The sequence below is a fragment of the Chelonoidis abingdonii genome, chromosome 8 (assembly GCF_003597395.2).
Source record: "Chelonoidis abingdonii isolate Lonesome George chromosome 8, CheloAbing_2.0, whole genome shotgun sequence".
In the NCBI taxonomy this organism is placed as follows: domain Eukaryota; kingdom Metazoa; phylum Chordata; order Testudines; family Testudinidae; genus Chelonoidis; species Chelonoidis abingdonii.
This window is the reverse complement of record NC_133776.1, coordinates 90,840,015-90,862,896: the sequence shown is the minus strand read 5'-3', so window position 1 is coordinate 90,862,896 and position 22,882 is coordinate 90,840,015. Positions and strand designations below refer to the sequence as shown.

General features: G+C 39.1%; 1 protein-coding gene across 9 annotated transcripts in view; it reads right to left on the bottom strand.

The window, feature by feature from the left end:
* Positions 1 to 22,882, bottom strand: part of TENM1 (teneurin transmembrane protein 1) — a 1,495,391-nt gene that overhangs the window by 158,338 nt on the left and 1,314,171 nt on the right. For all 9 annotated transcript variants that reach the window (XM_075068828.1, XM_075068831.1, XM_075068830.1 and 6 more), the window contains 2 exons: positions 21,419 to 21,613; positions 15,501 to 15,701 (listed from right to left, as the gene is read on the bottom strand). In XM_075068828.1, the coding sequence (XP_074924929.1) occupies positions 15,501 to 15,701; positions 21,419 to 21,613 (396 nt within the window). The remainder of the gene's footprint in view (positions 1 to 15,500; positions 15,702 to 21,418; positions 21,614 to 22,882) is intronic.

Below are 22,882 nucleotides of genomic sequence, written 5' to 3'. Positions count from 1 at the left end.
TTCCTGATCCAAATCCAATTTGTATATAAAAAAACCCAACCTGTATTGATTTTTTACAGTTAAAAAATCTAATCAATGCAACCTTATGAATCTGGACTGGCAATGGTAAACATACCAATAGATATTTCATTTCATGGAACCAAAGCTCTGGAAATTGATACAAGTAAGAAGGATTAACACATTCACCATTGGGTATAGCTTTGTTTACTAAGCCATGATACTGGCGTAAAACAGAAATACAATTATGCTGTGTCTGACTCACAAGGGGTTTTAACAGAAGAATTTGTCTCTTCTTTTTTAGATCTAGAGATGAAACAGATTGACAGGTCAGATAAGACTTGTGGGAAATGTTTTAAAATAAATGAACAGAAGTGTAATCTAATAGCAGTGAAGATTACACTGACACAGGGGTCGGGGGGAACCCCATATTTCTTTGTCCAGATTAACTGTTTTATACTGGGCTTCTCAAGTAAATGTATGTGAGGTTTCCTTGTCAAATACTGTCCTTTTTCATAGTTATCTCAATTACTTTGTTTCAACCTTACATGCTGTAAGCAGAGCAGCTACAGAGCAGTCACTAGAGATTCGTGCTCTGACTAACAAGCTCTGTAAACTGCTTCCCAATAATTTGTGAACAACAGGAGGAAATTTCTTTCAGTGCATATAATCTTCTATGTATGGCTTGTTCAATCAGAGTACTAGCAAGGGAGCAGTGCAAAAAAAGTGAATTTGAGCCAGTAATGAGTGGGATAGAAGAACTGTTATAGAAACAGGAAGACAAGGCCACATGGAGGAATTCACTAGTAGAAGGAAAATGCAATACAAGGTTCCTGAGGCGTGAGGCCCACAGATGCAAGATTGAAGCCAGAAGCCAGGTAGACATGAAGGTTGGGGAAAGAAATGAAACCACTGAGTCAGTGTCTATACCATGAGATTCAAATAGGAATCAGTGAAAGACATTATAGAGAGTAAAGTTAGTGAGAAATGCATCCAAGGAGGCCTTGGAAGTTGACCAAGCTGTTAATTAGAAAAAAAGAAAATAGGTAAAGAGCTTGTCCATTAGGTAAGTTTGGTAAAGCTGACAGAGATGGGCTTAACTGCTCCATTAAACACTGAGAACGGCTATTTCTGAGAACAGGATTGGATCAGGAATTTTCCACAGTTAAGCCCAAAATGGTTCATGGATAATTTGAGAATAGGAAAATTATTTATTATTATTATTATTATTATTACTGAAAAAGTCTAAATTCAGAGACTACATGATTCCCAATGAACTATTTAATCATTTCTATCCTTAATACTAAATTAAGAAGAAACACGATTTTAAAAGTACTGTTTATACATAGTAGACAACAACTAAAATTCACTCAATTAACCTTAGAATATGGCCTACTAAGAAAAATGACTATGTAAACATTTAACTGACCCAGTAGATGTGCTCTCTGAGTGCAACCTTCAGAGATTTATCTGACTGTAGTAACAAAATACATTTCTACTGCTGTTTACTCCTGCTACCCTTGCAAAGCCAACACTGTTGAGAGGGAGGGCACTATTCCTTATCTTACATAATCGAGAGAATTATTTATTAACTTCAATTCAAATGCAACTGTGCAAACCCAAAGGCAGTTCCAGGCCTGCATATGTGCAACTGATGGCTAAGTTTGGATGGTAGATGATGCTGAGAAGTAAAGGACACAGTGTGTATGTCTACACTGCACTCTAAGCCTGGACTCTGGCTCAGGAAAAATCCAACAAATCAGTCTGAGTCAGGCCAGCAAGTACTCAGGATGTGGGTTCTAGGATCCTGTTGGGGAGTTTGTCAGAGCCCAAATTCTGCCATAAGTCACGTGCAAGCCCTGTCATTTTGCAGGATGCAGACCCATGTCAAGTGGTCTGCGTAGTGCTGCATAGACATATTAACATACTGTGAAATGGGTTCAGGAATTGTAAACCCAGGTTTGCAATGTAGGGTGGACACTCAAGCACAGGCTTGGAAACACTGAGTCCACAAGCCTAGGTCCCACAGACCTGGACTTAGTAGACATACCCAGTGTAACTTTCGGAGCCTAAACTGAGAGATCTAGACTGGCAGTTAAAAAAAATATCTCATATTACTTGTAAACTGAGTTAATTTAATATGGAAACAAAGAGACAATGTCCAGGGTATCCACATTGCTATGTTAGAGTTATTTTTCAGGGAAGAACTACACTTTACTTTAACAAGATAGCAACTCTATGAGCTCATGAAATGTATTATTTGTATCTTAGCAAATACATACAGTATATGTGAATACACTCCTGAAACAGCCATAGCTTATGACTAGGTACAAAGCTCCATCAGTCTCCCACCTGATTAAAAAACTTGCACCCCACTCTCCTAGCACACAACACTGTCATTCGTCTGACAACTGCACCCATTCACAGCACAGTTTACTTCTTAGTTTTTTATACTTTTCATAGGAAGAAGCGCAGTAACTCTCACATGTCACCATCTCTTTTGCAATCACACAACATTCCTTTAGCTGCTAGAACAATTGTTTACACGAAAAAAAATAACTTTAGGGAAGTATTTAACTGTTGTCTGTGAGATAAGTGTTTTGCAGATTTTGAAAAGTGAATCACTTGTGTCCCGTTTGGTTTCTCTCTCTCCCTTCTCCGCCACCCACTCCATTCTTCTCAGCCACCCTACTCCCTGATACTCTTCTCTGCAGGCATTGTTTTGTTGAATTTCTCTCTCTCCTGGACATGCTGACCACCACATGATACTTAGAGGAAGCTTGTCTCTCCTCTCTGTTTTCTCTTAGCAGTAGTTGCTGCAATCAAGAGGCTGAGTGCCTGTAGAAATAGCTGGAAACAAGGATGAGCCAAGCACTGTGTGGACTGACAGCTTTCTGAAGACCATCAGAATGTGGTCCTTGGACCACTGTGTGGGAACTTCTGCTTTATACCATGATGATCTGTTCATTTAAATAGCCAAGATTTCAAAGCCATGGGACTAGGGCATGCATTAATGTATGTTGCACAATAGGATAATGTACATGGAGTCTTTGATCCATCTCCAGTAAAATGTATTTTCTATTACTGTAATATTTCATTTATTTTGGTTTGCATTTTTAAAAGAATTACTAGGTCTATATTTTTAAGCAAAAATCTTTATTGGGGACTAGAGCCAGGAATTCTTCTGTTTGCATTGTCACCCCTGGGATTAGCTAAGTAATCAACAAGTTATATAAAGCAATATGCAGGAGAAACATGCATGGAGCTTGCATCATTTAACCTTCTGATAGACAGCAGTTTTCTATTTTCAGAGACAAATTAACCTTTGTGGAATATTTCCCTGTGTAGCCTATTGTAGCCTATATTTTCATGATAGCTTTTTAAATTTATTGTGCCACTACAATAAAATATTTTAAAAAGTACTATTCTAGTGGGATTTGTGCAACACAATTTTAGTCAGCAGATCCTAAAGGAGAATATTGTAACTTTGATACCACAATGTATTAAGGAAAATTAAAACATAGCATAGAAGGGACTTTATGCCTTCAAGTGCACAGCCTGGTTTAGAAACTAATTTCCGAAGGAAATACAAAATTTAAGCATGCTGACTGAACTATAAACTTGCCTCTTATAAACAATCAACTTGTACTGAATTGTAAAGGAAATGTTTCAATAAAATGTGTTTGTACTTCCTTAGCTTGGCCAAATTTTAATGCTTTTTGTTCATAAAACAAAAAATTCCTTTATTGGATTCTGACTAGGAGAAAAAATGCTTTGAATGCAAGGGACGTCATTTTGTGTCACTAGATTTTATGAAGGACATTTTCAGTCAGGACAAAAATAATCAAAGTGTGTGGTTGTTGTTGAGGTCAGATGAGGCTTAAAATGACAACGACTAGGAAGGCCTGATTGAAAAGAATGCTGCATTTGTCTGGACACTACTGAAAGAGTAAACTCCTGCCAGAGATTAAACTAAGTGAACAAGCTCCTCCAAATTCACAGGTTTTTGCTTAAATGCTTAGGCCCTGTGTGAATTTGGAGGGGATGGATCGTGGGGGGAGGGTTAAAATAAGTCATTTTGCGCTGAGATATTACTTTGAACTCTGTTGAGGTCATGATGAAAAGCAAGTCAGGACATTTTAATAACTGACAGTTGGACATTCTGAGTGTTGAAGGTTATAACAACTATAGGCCTGAGTCTATTTTCTTGGTAATGCTGCCATAGCATGATTCACATCTGCTTCCACGAATGCTTCCTGAGCTGCTCAGGATACAAGCCCTACTCCTGGTATTACAATGCAAGTGCCCATAGCTCCCAGTTGCAGTTTTCAGGAAGATGCTCATCACCTCTTTAGTGTTGTGCAGTATGAGGGTGAACCAACCCCCAGGCCTGTCCAAACGCCAGGGGTCAGAGGGCCACCTATTAATTGACACTGAACTGTAAGTATACAGTGCCCTTATCATACCTAGCCTATGCTGTGCATTACAGTGCCCATATCAGGCCTGCTGTGGACAGGATCACAACTAGAACAGGTACAGAATATGAAGTGTCAATGCTGCTTCCCTACATTGTCCTGCCAACAGACCTCCTCCATGATATGGTAAGACCATTTTCCAGGTGACAAGAAGTTAATTGAGCCTCAGTGGCCATTCACTCTTGGTCCTGTCAGTTTAGCCTGCCAATAAGGGTGGTAATTACCAGCAACTGTAAAACCATTACCAGGCTATTACACAATAAATTGAAACCAACATCTCACTTCACATATACTCGGCAGCGGTCCGAGAGTAAGGATTTTCATCCTTCAGAGTTTAGTTGGAACTGATCCTGTGAACTGAGAGGTGAAAGGCTCTGTATCTCATTACTAATTCCCTCAGCCATCTAGGCTCTTTGGAGATTGTTTTTTTTACATTTTCTTAAGTATTTTAATGTTGGGAAAAGGCACCAGAGTGACACCACTGGAGACCCAAGACCTCTCTCCATCTACTTACGTATCATGGCATGGTCAGTGGCAATGCAAGCTTCTCCACAGTTCCCTGCCAGATGCCTCACCTGCCCTAGAGAGATCACTTTTACCAGCTATTACTGCAGAGCTCAGACTCCATATACATTCATTGCTTGTCCTCTCTGTTTACTATATGTGAGAGAAAGTGAAAATACTTTGTCATCTCCAAACAAAATCCAGTCAGATGCTTCAATATTGTCCTTAATTTCTTTTATATTAGATCTAGCACCATGTAGGGGTAAGTTCTATAGAAGCAGACAAAGTGCCACTACCAAGCACATCAAAATTATTAGTTGTTTTGGAAAGGTAGATATTCTCATTTATGGTTGAAAGAGAACTGGGGGAATGGAGGGAAGCCTAAGATTCAGGGGGAAAGGGAGGAGAAGAGGCAATATTTTTGGCATTTCTTCAAATTCTACTAGGCATCAAGCAAGGTTTGGCATGCTTCATTGCCTCTTTCACACTGCTGACCTCTCCTTACCACTTAAATCAATAAATGACTGCATCAATCTTTTTGGTACCTCCTGGTCTGGTTTCAGCATCCGGTGAATTATTAATTATTATTATTTATTACAGTGTTTCTTGCTGCCCTAATTTCTCACATTTTATATTCTCCAGTGATTGAATTAAGCATTCCATTCTTTTACTGCTAATAATTATTTTAAAAGGAATCTCATTCACAAGACGGCTCTTTGCAAACTCTTACAATTCTACAGGAAACACAGATCAAGCTGGTCACATAGTTTGCACTTTTCAATGAAATATATCGTGGTAAGAAGAGCTTTTCTACAATGTCAAACAATGTACAACAGGGGAAACTTCAATCATCCTTTTAATCTGCAGTGCAGTAATACACCAGCTCCCCACAAATTAAAGAGGACAGTTAGACAAAATTAAGAATGCCAATCTTCCCTACAGAACAAAGCAACTAGCAATGATGGTAACATAATTAAAAAGATCCATAGATTTGCTAAAAATAGGAAATACTATAAAAATGCCAAATGAAAAAGAGCAAAAGAGAAAGGCTATAGAAAATATGTGACAGTTTACCTCATGTACTGAAAGATATTTCAAGGGTATTTTCACTACTGAGTGTTGTTTTGAGTGAATACCCTTGTCCTTGGCAAATCAGAATGACTGACATCCATAATTTGCAATTTCCTAAATTTGAAGCGTTTTTTGATTGCTCTGTAATGGTTTTACCTAAGTATTTTTTTTTCAAGTTGCAATTTTTGCTGTTTAATTTTGAAATCAATTTGAGATGTCTTGAGCTATATTAATATGCTGTATTATGCCTTCACTCATTTTCCTTTGAAGCACTTATTTTAAAAATGTGTAGTTCTAATTATTTTTAAATTACTCTACTTTGCACATTACAATTTATAACAATTACAACATTTTGTATTTTTTCAAAGAACTTCAGGGTTAAAGATGCTCTGTGTTTCAAAAGCTAGAGAAAAAATGGTGTCAATCTATTTTTATCCTTTGTGAAACTGTCACTAATTTTACTGGTGCAGAGCTGAACCAAAATAGATATGCTAAATATATAACATCTACTTATAATCACTCTGGGCCAAATGCACTCATGAAAAAGAACAGTCATTATCATCTTACCAATCATATTGGGCCATATCCATTGGTGTAAATCTGGAGTAATGCCAATGGAGTCAGTGGAATTACACCAGATGTACTGGAATATCTGGCCTGTTTTCACTCATGAGTGTGATATAGAGGAATAAATACGGGACTGGGCATTTGTGAATGCACAAAATGTATTCTATCTTCCATTTTCTCCCCATGTCCTCATTTTCTATCCCTTTGTCTCAGGGTCCCATGTTACATCTACATTCCCCCAGACACAGAAGTAGATAAGTATCTCTTCACAGACTGTTGATGCTGCTACTTCATTCAGCCAGAATGCTGAGTGATGTGAAGAACTGCCTCTATCTGGGTATAAGCATCTGGTTCCAAAGCACTCAGCAGAAAGATTCCCATTGACTTCAAAGAACTTTGGATCAGACTCTGTACATGCAGACCTAAAACTACAGTTAAAACAATTAAAGAGAAAAAAAGTCAGTTATTATGGAGTTTGTTGTTGGCATTAAAAATAATCCATTAATAGGAATAGAATCAGTGTCCTACGCTATATAAAAGAGATAGTTATCATTATGATCAGTAATAATAATACTACTAATAATTATAATAATTATTATTATTTTGTCATGTGTGCAGTTCAACACTTCTATGCCACACAGGTCAGGTGAGCCACATGGTGGGGAGCTGAAAACAATGGATTTTAACACATATCCACAAGTGGATAAGGATTCAATATGGTGTACAGCTGCTGAGCCACTGAAAGGGCCAAGAAATGGCTCTTTTCAGGAAAGGAGTTTTTCACAAAAACTAGTTTATAATGAGTTTTATCATAAAGAGAATATCACTTTCCTGCTTTATGTTCACATCCCTTAGGATAAGGAGAAGATTAAATGGGAAATGGATGTCTCTGGTGCATATGACCTGTCAGATGGCTAAGTAAATTCTGCCTACAAGGAAGGTAAAGCCTGTATCTCTGACTTCTTCAGAGGTCTTCACTCTTGAGGTTGCCAAAGGATCAATAAACAAAGAGAAAACCCAGGGACAAAAATGAAAGAACAAAGGAATAAAAACTCAGTGTGGAGAGGATTATGAACATAAAACACTCAAATTTATATTCTGAGTAATGTTACAGGGCTCTAATTTTCATTGTTTTACATCAAAGAATTATCTGCTTTTCAAAAAATTAGCTTACAAGACTAATGAGAAAAAAATACTAGCTTTTTTTATGACCATTGGATAAGATCATTAGGATGCTATAAGGAACAGTTACTTACCTTACGCTAACGGTGGCTCTTCGAGATGCTGTGATCAGTGCAGATACGCAGTAGGTTCTCACACATCTCATATGTGTGACACTGATTGTTTTTAAATAGCAGTGTCTGCTATGTCCACATGTGTGCCTGTGCTTCCTCGTGCTCCTGCGTGAGGGCATAAAAGATGGAGTGACCATGACCCAATCCCATTCCCTTGCAATTCTTTAAAGCCCCTGGTTGCTGAATACTTGAAAAGTGGGGATGGAGAGCAGGCTGTGGAATCCACACTAGCTAACAACATGTGGCTCTTAAGAAACCACAGTACCAGGGGGTAAGTAATTCTTTCTTCTTCGAGTATGTGTCAGTCACTGTAGGCGACTAACAAGGAGTATCGTCTTGGGATGATGGGAGTGAGGAATTTCAACTGCATGAAACAGTGAATGAAGTGCGGCTCTCTCACACCTGGCATCTGACCTAGCAGCTAATTCCAATGCATAGTGTTTGACAAAGGTCACTTGGTTACACCATGTTGACACCTTACTGATATTGACACATTCCTGAAGCAGACTGTGGAAGTTGCTTGTGCTGCAGTGGTGTGAGCCATGATGTTCAGTAGGAAGGGTATGCCAGCCAGCTGATAACATAGTGAGCTACATTTTTGTAATCCATTTGAATATTCTTTGTGAAGAGATGGCTTGATCGTTAAAACCCCAGGCTATTGCTAGAAATAGATGGGGCAATAGTCTGAATGGTTTAGCCATTCCAATATAATAAAGAAATATCCTGGCTACATCTAGTGTGTGCAGTTTGTTTTATCCTAGAGCTAAGTGTGGCTCCAGAAAGTACACAGGTAGATTGACCAACTGGTTTAGATGAAAATCTGAGACACTTTAGCAATGAACTTTGAGTGAGGTTATAGCATCACCTTGTCCCTGTGAAATGTTGGACAGGGGTTCAGCCATTAATATTGATGATCACTCACTTTCCTGGCTTAAAAGTGATAGTCACTAGTAAGACTATCTATACAGTGAGCAAATGCAGGCAGCATTCTGAGACAGGTTTGAATAGATGCTCCGTAAACCTCTAGAGGACTAAATTAAGGTCCCATGCAGGAGTAGATTCTCTGAGAGGTGGGTAAGTTGGTAATAATACTTTGAGAAATTCGATGATGTGAGATGAGAAAAGATCAAGCACAACTCTAAAGGCAGATGAGAAATTCGATGATGTGAGCTGAGAAAAGATCAAGCACAACTGTAAAGGCAGATGACAAGCTGAGATCACCATAAGCTGGACTTTAACGGAGCTGAATTACAGGCTGGCCTGTATTAAGTGCAACTAAGTAGTCAAGGATCTTCGCTACTGAGACCTGGGTTGGGAGCAGACGATGTTGGGCTGCCATGCCAAGAACCTATTCCATTTAGATTAATACATCCTTCTGGTAGATATTGCCCTGGTATGTATCAGGATTTCCTGGACCCACAGTGAGCAGTCTCTGTCTGTGGTACTTAAATAGACAACAGTCACACTGTCAGATGCAGTGCCTCTGGGTCTGGATGAAGTACTTGGCTGTGGTGCTGTGTGATCAGGTCTGGGCAGTCTGGGAGCTGCATCAGAGTCTGAATGGACATCTGAAACAGGCCAAAATGGTTATAGCCAGTTGGATGCTATAAGAATGATCATGGCTTAGTCTCTTTTGATCATGGATATTACTCTGTAAATCAGAGGAATCAGTGGAAAAGAGTAAAGCAAGACTTGGCTCCACTAAAGGAGAATAGCATCCAGGAACTATTCTGGACTCAGGCCCGCGCAGGAGCAAAAGTTCTGACATGCTTAGCATTTCCTTGGTGCCATTCAAGTCTACTATGGGTGATACCCAATGACAGACTATCAGGCATATGATGGGTCTGTGTAAGGACTATTTGTGATAGGCCATGAATTGCCTGCTCAGGAAGTTTGCTATGCTGTTGCTGACTCCCAGGAGATGAAAGCCGCCACGGTTACTCTGTTCTAATGGCTTCAAGCCCAGCCCATAATTTGATGGTATCTAGGCAGAGGGGTCAGAAGCTGGTGCCCCCTTGTTTAAGTAGCACACAGCCATTGTGCTGTTGGTGAAGATTTGCAGCACCGAGTTTTGGAGGCAGGAAAATCATAGAGACCAGTCTGATGGCTCTGAGCTCCTGGATGTTCATATGTAACCTCAGATCGTCTGGGGAACCAAGTTCCTTGAATTTGTAGGGTGTCCAAATGAGCTACCCATACTATCCCTGATGCATCTGTGATTACTGTCTTTGTTGGAGAGGGGAAAGAAAAGAGAGTGTTCCAGACACCAAAGAAGCTCTGCAATAACATTCTGTCAATGAAACCTTCTTGTCTGGCCAATGCCACATAGAAGAATAGATTGATCTGAGCCAGAGTTGAAGGGGCTGCAGGTGAAGTCCTTTCAGTCTATTTGAAAATAATTTTACATAACATGTTTATAGGTTAAAAAAACCTTTTGCCTACTTTAGAAAACATAAAGTGTTAATCCAGGCAAAGTTTCAACATAACATTTTTTATGGGTAAAATATAAAAACACCCTATTTTCCCATGGATTAACTCAGCGCCCCCCAGATGGTAAAATGAGCTTGGAAACACATATAGACCACTGCACTGTTTGATCTCAAATTAGTTGTAGGCACCTGCATTGTAATCCAGAATCATTGTACATAGCATGTACCATTAAAAATATCATCCCAGTGTACTGAACCAAAACAAATGGAAGTTTCTCTACCATTCCTACAGTTGCTCATTTTCACCCAGTGTTACTCCTAATCCGTTAACATTATGAAAAATGGAACCCCTCATAGGGAATGTGGGAAAAAGAAGCAAAGGAGGAAGTTCAGAAAAAGCTTTTTGAAAATTAGTAGTCGAATTAGAGACATTTAGTCACTGGCCCTCAGAGGTATCAGGATGGAATCATCTAGAAACAAAGCCTCACCCCAGGAAACTTTAAAAACATATATTTGACCAAATACTCATTCAACTCTTATGTACTTCTATGCATTTGCTCTCTCATCATTACTGGATATATTTCCCTCTTTATTACCAGCCTCCTCTTCTCACTCTATTCATTCAGTCATGAGAGAGTTCAGTGTTGGTTATATCCATGGGCTCATTTCAGCAAACATTTACTCCCAGGAGTCACCTTACTCCTGAACATAGTCCTGTTGAGGACAAAAGTACACTGGCTTTATTGTAACTGTCACCAGGGAACAATCATACATCTCAGAGTAACTATCTACATGACTGGACCAAACAAACATACAACAAAATTAAGTGAGAAACAACAAAGACTTTGTTGTAAAGAGCAACAGAGTCCTGTGGCACCTTATAGACTAACAGATGTATTGCAGCATAAACTTTCGTGGGTCAATACCCACTTCGCCAGACACATGTCTCACGAAAGCTTATGCTCCAATACATCTATTAGTCTATAAGGTGCCACAGGACTCTTTGCTGCTTTTAGCAGATCCAGATTAACATGGCTACCCCTCTGATATGTTGTAAAGAACACCCCTAAGGTGACAAAGGTTAAGGCCATACATGCAATCTTAATTATGTCTTTTCTTGACTTTTTAATTTGAAGCTTACAATTTGAGTCCTCTCAGAGTAGTTTTTTGGCTGAAGTAATAGTTGTATATAACCATAGCACTTTTACAGAAGTTATACTTTCAAAAGGTCTGGCCAAACAACAGAATTCCTTCCAGTTACTCTTCCTGTAAACACTGGTTTGTGGCATTACTGGCATTACTATATAAATCAATCAGGAGAATCAGGTTGATTAGAGAAAGAACAACTTTTTACAGTTATTTTCATAATCAGCAATGATGGAAAAAGGTCTACCAAAAAATATATCCCAGTTCTGCAGTGAGGCGGGGAGTTTGCTTAAGTGTGGGAATATATTTGGTTCGATTGTTTTGTTTTTTATAAGATTCCACTGCCAGCACTTAACAAGTTTCTTCCATTTTGAAAGAGACTACTGGCTCAAGTGGTACTCTCCATTCTCTCTCAAACCAACAGAAACTTTTTAAGTATGATAAAACCGGATAACTTTCTAAATGCTCAAACAGAAATTACAGGCCTGATGCAGAAATTACTGAGGTTATGGCTACACTACAGAGCTTACAGCAGCATAGCTGTAGCACTGCTAATGCATACACTCTGATGGGAGAGAGCTCTCTCAAGCACTTACTTACTCCAGTCCCCACAAGCAGCAGTAGTTATGTTGTTGGGAGAAATTCTTCTGCTGACACTCGGGGTTGGTTGGTGTAATTTACGCTGCTCAGGGGATGGCTTATTCACACTCCTGAGCAACATAAGTTACATCGTAGTACCTGGTAGTGTGTCCATAGCCTACGTTAGGTTCTTTGGCCTGAGTTATGGAGAAGGTCAGACTACATGATCACAACAGTCCCTTCTGGCCTTAAAATATATTACTCTATGAATTATTCCATTAGATCTCAGATCTTGCCTCCAAATTTGGCAGATTCTGAAGGATGTGCACAGGTGTCAGAGGATTCACATTTGTGCCTCCAATCCCCTTCATCCTTGCTGATGGCTGCCTTCATGGTACCAAGAGGGATGGTTCTGTATCATCTCTTCTGAAGAAGCTCTTTAGAGCTTGAGGGGCCAACTATGTCCCCCCTAGTTCTCCCTCCCTTGGCGTAGACCCCAAACTCATGGACCTGTGCAAGATCCAGAGGAGATTGGTAGGGGGCTGCTTCCGAGGTGGCTAAGCCTCAGTTCTGATGGGACAAGGAGAGCCAATATTAGGGAAGCAATTTAGATTTGCTACTGCTGTCAGTTATGGTACAAGGGGTTTTAATTTTCTATTTAGAAGAAAAGTATGACAACCGAAAAGTAACTGCTTACAGAATTTTGCAAATGTTTGATATTTGCTATGGAATACAGGAATAGCTGAAACAGCTCACTGCAGGTCCCATATTGTAATCAAATTACAGTTATAATTTCCACACTACTGATAGAGATTATCTTGCTTCTCTGACTTGAAATACAAAGAGATGCTAGGAAAAAAGAGTGTCCGAAGCTGCCTGATTTATTGCTAGTAAGGACTTACAAGGCTTTCACTGCTTCCTGAATGTAGATGAGTGGTATGTGGTTTACCCTTTCCAACCCACCCATTCTAAAGAAATTCATGTTTTTTTCTAACCACTAGCCTCATGTAAAGGCTCTTTTAATCTGACGTGGTTAATTTCCATTTCTGATGTTTTCCTTTCTCACTAAAATCAAGCTTTGATCCTAGTATGCACAATAATTATTGATTCCAAGAAGAAAGTCTCCACCAGTGAGCCAATGTCTATCCTTCAATCTACTGTTCATTGTGCTGTCACATCAATCCAGGTTCTGGTTTAATGGGTATAAAGAGAGATGCATCTAAGAGGAGAGATCAGTAATGCTCAGCTATAAAGACAGATTCATGTAGGTGATCATACAAGTATTCTTTCTTGGCAAGTCAGGAGAAGGTAGAAACGGAAAGAGGTATTTTCCTTATTGATTAATGGAAGCAAGTAAGAAAGAAAAACAAATTAGCTTGCAAAATGCATTGAAATAACTTTGGAAGAAACAAACAAGAAAATCAGGATCCCCAACATACAAACCTGCAGTACTTTCCCTATAACTATTCAATAGAGTCTACTATATTCCCTTGCTAAATGCCCAGTTGCCCAAGCCAGAAGTCCCATTGACACAATAGACATTAATTCTTTTGGAGATTCTGTGCAAAGGTGCTACAGTTAGCCCACATACTGAATCAGAATTCGTTTGCACATTTTGTGGGAAACAAATTCAGTACATATGCAACAGTGAATTTCCCCCTCAAAATACTTGCCAAATCTCTACTTTCCCAATGTGAAATAATGGCCAGCTCTAAGTTGTAGAAGCTAAAAGTTTTTGCACTAATTATTTTTAAATTGTGAAGCAAACTATTCTGTTTTTGTTTTGTTTTGTTTTGTTTGGCTGACTCCTTTGTGTGATACCTTTATAGAGGAAAACTCAGCATACCAGGCTGGTCAAACTTACACAAGCAACTTGTCCCGCATACAGTGGTCCCAGCATCAGAGAATACAATAGTGAGCGTTATATGACCTTTTCACCCTGCCCTGTGTGCAGTTCATCTGGACTCAGGATCTGGCCTACTCCTTCTACTGACAAGGAACCAGGTTCCTGGCAACAATAATCACATGCAGTCACAGAACCAGCTCCTCTTATTATCTGTTTTTATTAATGGACATACTAGTATATTACTTTAGGGAACATTTTCAGTATATAATGAGAGACTTATAATGAAAATGTGGGCATTAGAGTTTCCATATTATTGAAAGCCAATAGATGGAACTCTTATCAACGGAAGTATCATATCTGACAGACTCATAATGAGATGAAATGTATTATTAATCCCATGTCATGGACTGAATGCTGAAGAGTCTTTAGAACAACCATTCACTGACCGTTCAGAATTATTTGCAGTTCAGTATATTGCTGTTTATAAATGTTCTCACAGTTTGGGCACTATAGTCCCAATTCATCAGAACACTTAAGCATGAGCTTAACTAATGAATTCAATGTGACTTAAGCGTATGCTTAATTGCTTTGCTGAACGGAGGCTTCTAGCTAGTGATACATTTACAGAGAAAACACTAGGTTTTTTCCCATATGTACCTGTACTTAACTGTCATTAATGTTATCGGTGGATTTGGAAGGAAGAAATAGGGTCCAATTCTGCATGCTTGGCTCCAGTGGGATTGAAAGGTTTACGGCAACTCCCTGGAAATGCTAAGAACCTTGCAAGCTTGGACCATTAGATGTACTGCAAAGTATTCAGAAAAATCGATCATTCAGATCTAGTTTGTGTTGTGGCCAGAGAGAGAGAGAGGACAGCTAATGCTATAATCATCGACTGAGCCTCATAAGCTGTGAGCAAAAGATAAAAAAATGACAAAGACATGCACCCTGGAAACGACATGATCTATTACAGGAATAAAATGCTAAATAGCTTCTTGTCCCGAGCACAGTCAGTTCTTTTAAAAGTACATGGTGAGATCATCTCTACATTTAAATAAATTGAATAGGATTAAACCTTGATGGTCCTTTAAGTAACAAGTTAGTTTTTATCCCAGCACAGCAGAGGGAAATTTATTTTTCTTTTAGGATTTATTTTTGCCCATGATTTACTGGGTGTAGGCAATGTTCTTCCATTCATCCCAGGACCGTTGATACTTTCGTGGTCTCCTTTGCTGCTGCGGATTATTACCATGCATTGAAGACCTGATCCTGAAAGGTCCTGAGCACTCTTAACTCCAGCTGAAAGCAAAGGCATTCAGGCCCTCACAGGACTAGTGCCCTAGCTGTTATACAGTCATGAAATCACAGTGCTTGTCACAGGAAAAAAACCTAATTTATCTTTGCAACACGTCAACTTGAAAACCAGGAGCTGCCAACATAATTTCCATATTCACGTCCCACAAAGTCCCATATTGGATTGTTTTAATTGTTTTTTTTAATTAGCATTGGTGTAGTTATATTTAATAATAGAAACTGAGTAGAAAACACAAGAAATTCAGAATATTTAAAAAAGAAAAATTTTAAACTATACCTGTTGAGCAGTCTGAACCTGTCCACTTAGGCTCACAGCTACAGACACCAGTATCCACAAGGAAAGTCCCATGGCCTGAGCATTGCTCTTGACATACTGGAAGAGATGTCTCACAGTTTACTCCTCCGTAGCCTGCAGAGCAGTGACATTCCCCTTGAATGCAGACACCATGGCCAGAGCACATAGGATCTAAACAATCCTCTGGAAAGAAAGAAATAAAATAGTGAACCCCATTGACACTTTTACATTGATTTTCTAATATACAACATAAATGGTTGTTTTAAATAGGCGATAAAATGGCTCTTCTGCAAACATTTTGTTCAAGTAGAGGAATATTAACAGATACAGAGGAAACAAAACTATACTAAAGTGCTATAAAGGGCCAAATCTTGGAACTTTTACTCACATTAGTAGTTTAAACTACTCATTTTAGTAGTCTTTATTCAGGCTCATTAGACTTGAATTTGTAGGAAATTAAGAAATTAAGGTTACCACTTCACCTTTATTTAACTCAATTAATTACATTTATAGTTGAAACTACTCTATGTATGTTACACAAGATGATGAACAACAGCGAATCTTTTAAGATACTCAGGCACATCAGTGTGTGCATATAACTGACTGACAACCTTTGTCCACATTTCCTTTAAGTCATAGCCAGAAATATGCATAGCATTTTTTTTCACTCTTTAAAAAATGAAAAGCCAATGCAATCTTCATGCAATGATAGATACCGCCAGAGATCATTATGGCTTCACCTCTCAGGTCCGTTTTTATATGGAAAATTTGTTAAAATGCAGATTATCAGCCATATTGGTATTTCAGTAGTAGACCTAGGCACAGAGTGGGGAGAGATACTACTTAACATTTTTGGAATACTGCTTAGTGTTTATCATTTGGTACGTTTGCATCATATTTTGTTTCCTTTTGGAAAAGAAAAGTTTTATTCTTACAAATATGTGTGGAAAGTAAATTTTGGCTTTGCAACCAAGAATCTGATCCTGATACAATGTCACTTGGCCATCCACCAATCTCGAATAACGAATCCTTGACTAAATACTCACTATGAAGAACTCACATGTTCACAAAATATATACACTGGACAATTGCAGATAATAACCAGATTCATACAAATTATAATCACAGATGAACAATCTGCAAACAGATAAAAGGGTTAAATTTGTTCTAAATTTGGACTAAATTGTTCCTCAAGAACTGAGCAAGCTCTAGTGAATAACTGTAATTTAGGTGTTAATTACTCCTGTGGAGCCTTTATAGACTTTTGTATAAATCCAGCACTTCTTTATTATGGAAACTTTTAAACAGGCCCCGTAGTTTAACCTCCACCCAGACTCCAGCCTGAATAACTCAGCTGGCTGATGAGAAACTCTGCAGAGATATAGGAAACAGCAATTCTGAGGAACAGCCCAGGTTACGGAGTAGGGCCAAAACCCTCCAAGGCAGGTATTCTGTAATCTCCAAATCCTTTGTTCCTCCTCTCTGCAGAGACAGTGGGAGGACTGGAGGATCTTTGTAGTGGCGAATTATTTATCACCCGTCAGGAGCTATACAATATGGGGGATTCAGATTCCATGTACAAGTTTGTGGATTCCTGACCTCCCCGTGCAGAAGAATCACAGTATTTTCTCTCTGTCAGCCCTCTGCACCCAAGAAGCTGGAGCAGGATTAAGACTCTGGGCCTGCTCCCATGAGGTGCTGACCACCTCCTATGAAGTGTTAAATGCTCTTGTTGACTTCAGTACACATTGATGGCTTCAGGCACCTCACAGGATCAGTCCCTTAGATTACTTAAAAATGGATTACTTCTCTAACAGGCCACATGACACCAAATCTCATTAATATATACAAGCAATCAGGATATCTTTCAAACATGTATGTATTTCACAACTGGGAGATGTGCAGCTAAATTCTGTAAACTGGGAAGAAATTATATCCTTTAGTTTGCTTTAAAATAAAGATTGGTTGCCAGTCCCACCAAGAGCGTTATAATCAATTTCACCACTTTGGAAGACAGTGGATGTTTGGTTTGACTGACAAACACAGATATTTCTGAACTGATTTGAATGACTCTTTTATAAGCTGACAATTGGCTTCCAATGGATGAAGATGAATAATCTTTTGATCATGGCTGAAATCAGAACCATACAATCAAAGCATACTTGGAACCTGTGTTTCTATTAGATTTGGAGTGGTTATGAGAATTTCAAGATTTTAAATACTTTTGTAGCCTTTCTGTACAAATCGTGATTTAATAGTGGACATTTTAAGATTATACCTACTTCAAAGAAATTCTTTTAAAATTCCTTTGCTGAATTTATACAGCTGGGTCCTCCAGTCCCTATTTGCATTTCCTTGGCAATTTCTCTCTTTCTTGGAAGTTTAGGCATTCCAACTATCTCAAACTTTAAACTTTTTTGATGGATGTGCTCCCAGATAAAATTATAGCTTTTACTTAGGATCATCCAATCAGATGAAGTGAGTGTCATCTTTGCAACAGATTGGCCTTCTATTGCTGAAACATTTAACACTTGCAGAGTTTTGCATGGACAGTCTACCATGTTTCAGACTTTCTGACATAATTCAATATCAGGGAGGAAGTTAAACTTTTCTGTGTGAGCTGTTATGAAACCAATTTGAAATTTTGTTTCAGGATCTTTTGTTGTGTTCTTCATAACATCCCAATCTGCACACAGTCCAAGGTAGTTTTCAGAAAGTGAAGCCAGGGCTTCTGCACAGTGCAATTTGTTGGAGAAAAGATACAGATGCCTGGTGATACACTTAACGCTTCATATTTAATGTCCTGAAATAGAGCATTTCATGTAAATCATGCTACAACAGTGAGTACATAATAAATAATAATATTTAGCTCTTGTATAGTTTCTCACTCGTTTCACTCTGGTTGCTAAAATTGATATTAAGTCTGCCATGTTAGTAGCACCAGCATAGCATTTTCTGTAACAGTTGCTGATCCTCAGATTTAGACACAATAATATATCTTTATTATTGACACAATTACCTCCACCAACGTATAGGCTACATTGTGCAACCCAATGAACTCCTCATGTACATTCATGTCATACTGCAGCCATAAAACCACTTGCTCTGGGTTGACATCTCTTGTTTCATCTACCATAATTGCATACAACTTTCTAGAAATCTTAAGATTGTAAGATTTCCAGTATCTGATTCTGAATAACTGAACTTGTGAATTTGTTTTGACTCTTTTTCAGCCACTTTGAAACATCAAGATCAAATAAAGCAGTTGAAAAAAAGCAGCTAAAAAAATTGCAGTCCAGCTCTACCCACTTAAAAGTGCAGTTTTAGCTTGTTCAGTATGATGGCCTCGCAGTGCACATCTTTGTATAAGATAACACTTAATATTTTCATTTGGCATTCCTATTTTAATCTTTTCTCCAGAGTACTGAATACATGTATTAACATTCTTTGTGGCCTTTTTAAGAATATCAACTGCTTCATGATTGATATTTTCCTGTCATATTTGTCTCATGCCTTTTTCCAATTGAAGAATCTGGATTGTGTGAAAGTTTCATTTGTGTACTTAGTCAAAAGTAGTTTGCATTTAAAAGCTGTACACTAGTGGAAACAAAGTATGCTGTCACTAGCTTAATAATAATGGAGCCACTGAAAATCATCAACAAGGATGAACAGCAAGAATGGTCTTGTTTTTCAAAGTTATGCACAGGGAAAGGTTTATATTGTGGTTGATGAGGTCTTTCAGAAATGCTAACAGTATCAGGCAACTGACTTTTGATTCCTGTTCTACATGATGGTAGAAACAGGTGAATGCTACAACCAGCAGAAGTTGATCCACCTGGTACTAGAAGCATAGCTTCTTTCTTTTTATTTCAGCAATGTTAAGTGATTTCATTTTAGCACCTTTGTTTTTGTTTTTCACTCAGTCACTACTAACTTAAAAAAGAATGGCATAGATTGCTGAATTAAAAACACACACATGGCAAATGGGAGCATTTAGCTGGCCTCTTGGTTTTATACAGTCAGTGTGTTCTTTGTAGAACAGTCTAGGTGACAGAATGAAGAAACAGCCCACACCTTGATCTATTGATTACACTGAAAAACATCTGATTTTATACTTTGCTTTGTAACCCTCTGGGTTCTTCTCTTAGCCATAGACTGGCAAGGAAAAGACTATAAATTAGATGTCAGTTGGAGGCCATTTATTTCCTATGCATAATAGGTCTGGGGTCAGAGGCCGCTAAAGGACAGCCAAAGAATCAAAGCATGGCTCCACCATGACGTTTGGCCTCCCACATCCCTTTGTTAAAAGAGCACTTGAAAGTCATGTGGGGTTGGCAGTGGGAGGAAGGAAAGAGCCAATCAGGATGCTCTGGGAATCAGCCCCAGAGGAGTGACAGCTGGCTGAACCTATCCCTGGTTTCCCTAGAGAGGGGATCAGAGCACCTCCTGCAAAGAAAAAGCAGGAAGATCAAAAGCCTCTGTGGAAGGACGGTATGACAGGCTGGCTGGCGCATTAAGGCAACCCAGGCTCAGCCTTTCTTGTGACCTAGCAGTCAGCCCCCAGCAGATGGTGATATGATGACTTAATGATAATTAGCGACATCAGCTGTGAGAGGGTTAGGAAAAGAATATACAAACAGAATGGAGAACTCAGTTTCGGAGAGAGACTGCAGAGAAGGCAGAACTCTCCTGTGAGTAGGAAAACAGGCAGGAAGTCAGGTAGGGGGGCCTACAGAGAGCAGCACAGGCTCCTGTGGGGGAAGCCCTGAACTAGGGCCTACAAGGACCAGGGGGATCCCTAGAGGAAGCTGCCAGAGAACTTGGGGAAATGAAGCAGTTGAGGGAATACCTGCTAAGACAAGAAACAACAAAGGGAGATTCTGAAGGAGCCGGTTGGGCTACTGTGGGGGAGGCCTTGAGACAGGCTCAGTAAAAGTACTTCAGTGGAAACTGAGCCGGTTGAAGACTTATAAGTTGAGCAAAGAATGGAGAAGCCAGAGGCCTGAGAACCAAAGAGAGGCTGTGTTGAGCACAGGCTGTGGGAAGCAGCACAAGGGGAGCTTCGGTTTTCTTACCAACCCCTAAGCCCAAATGCAGGAGCAGATTAGGCTCTGGGGAAGGAGACCCTGATGGAGAACCAGACAGCCAAGGATACTTCAGCAAGCAACAGAGGAGTAACTCTGCAGGAACAAATTAGGCTTTTGTGAAGGAGGGCCGGTAAGAACTCTTCAGTGGAATCTGAGATGGGTGGAAGAATTATTGCTTGGACATTTAGCTTGGACTTTCAATTGGACCTTTTGTTACTCCAAAGGGGGACTGAACTTCATGTGACATGGCCAGAGGACTGAGCCACGGAAGACCCATTGAGAGGCAGAGGGCCAGTAGGAGGAACCAGAGAAAACCCTTTGCAGTATCATACCCTGACACAAGGGGTGAGATGGGATGAGTGCACTACCTTGGAGAGGGAAACTGCTTGCCCAGCTGCAGAAATATTGGGAGAAGTACAGGCAGGTAACCCTCACTCAGAGAACTGTTTTCCTGGGTTGTAGAGAACAAACTGAGTTGGCAGAGGATTGTCCCTGCAATAATAATTAGATTGCATGAAAAACAATATTCAACCGCTGTTGTTATATTTATTTTTTGTAACTTGAGCCCCCAACAAAGTTTTCTATATTCCTTGACAAATGAGAACTAGGTATCTAATTCCCACTGACTTTCTTTAAGATTTGGAAGCCTAACATGCTTCCTGTGACCCAGTTAAGTTGCCTACTAGGAAGCATCTTAATGTTTCTCAAAGGTAATTAAAATCGACATGGTTTCCTAAGGACTTAAATTCCAAAGGTCGCATCAATTTAAACAAAACACACTAAAAAGGTAGAAATAAGAGAAATGGCACAAACCTTCCTCACAAATTTCTCCTTTGTATCCTGGGACACAAATACATACTCCCATGATGCAAGTACCATGGCCAAAGCAGGTTGGATCAATACATTGTTCTTCCGGAACATCACACTCTGGGCCTTTCCATCCGTTGCGGCATACACAGTGACCTTTCTCATATTCTCCATTTCCATTGCACAGTATTGGGCATGAGTCTGAAGAAGGCAAATAATTAGATTTCTGAGCTATATTTAAATTCTTAAATGGTATTAACATTTATTGCATTTATCATTCTTCATTTATAGTATTGCATTTACTGGCAATGTGATTTTAGTTTTTGCAAAAGGGGCCAGACTGAAAGCTTTGGAATATGAATTATTTTTATCAACAAACATGTTCCACCACAGTGCCAGCTTTTCCATTCTGCTCCACTAATGTACCTTAACTGACCTACAATGGGCAGGTCTGCAGATAAAGAAGATGGTACCATAGTTCAGTCTCTCTGCCTACTTTTTGATCTCTTTAGTGAGACTTCCCACAATGATGATTCTTAGTGCTAACTGTAGGGATGGTTTTTGTGATGTTAATACCCGTTAACTGTGAACTAAGATACCAACCACTTATTTTCTTTATGCCACTGAACAACTTTAAGATTATTGAAGTTTTATATGTAAACCAGAAACCTGGAGATGAAAAGTTCTACAAATAACCTCTGAGCCAAAGTATAATGTTGACATAAAATTGATCTTAAATTTGAGAGAAGAGTAGAGTAGGTTTGAGAACCTCCATACACACAGATATTCAGAAGACTGTATCCACCAATTATTACAGCCATTTATGTGAAATACCAGTGCAGCTTGAGTTCACTCTTGATCTTTACAGTGAATTGGGATTATTTCCTTCTTTATCTCCCTTAATATATCAGGGAAGTGATATTTTTGATTTTGGGAAAAAAATACTTCCCTCTTTTTAATTTCTGGCACTCCCCGTCTTAGGGCATAGAACAGGCAGTTTTACATCTATTCATTTTTCTAACAAGACATGTTTGTTAGTAATTAAAAAAAAATCATATACTAAAGACACTTCCTTTTGGATTTTAAAATTACAGAATGGCCAGAGGGAGAGGCAGGAGAAACTGTGGATTGCTAAGAGGATAGAGAAACTTTCACCTGTTGCTGTTCAAATCCACATTAGTAGTAACTAAAAGTTATTAGTATCTGATAGCTGTTTTGTGGCTTATGTGAATGGGTTTTTGATAGTTTTATTCCAATTTGCAGAGGACAGATGGCCACATGACAAAACTGACTATATCTGGCCTTAATTGGCACCCCCTTGGCCAAAGATTGAATGGGCAGGAGCTACCCTAAGCATCACTTGAAGGGGCCCTCCAGCTGAGGGTTAAAGGCACATTAGCAAGTCTTTAGTCTCTGGACCATCAGTCTGACATTCTTCACAAGCACTAGATTCATGTTAAAAATCATGCT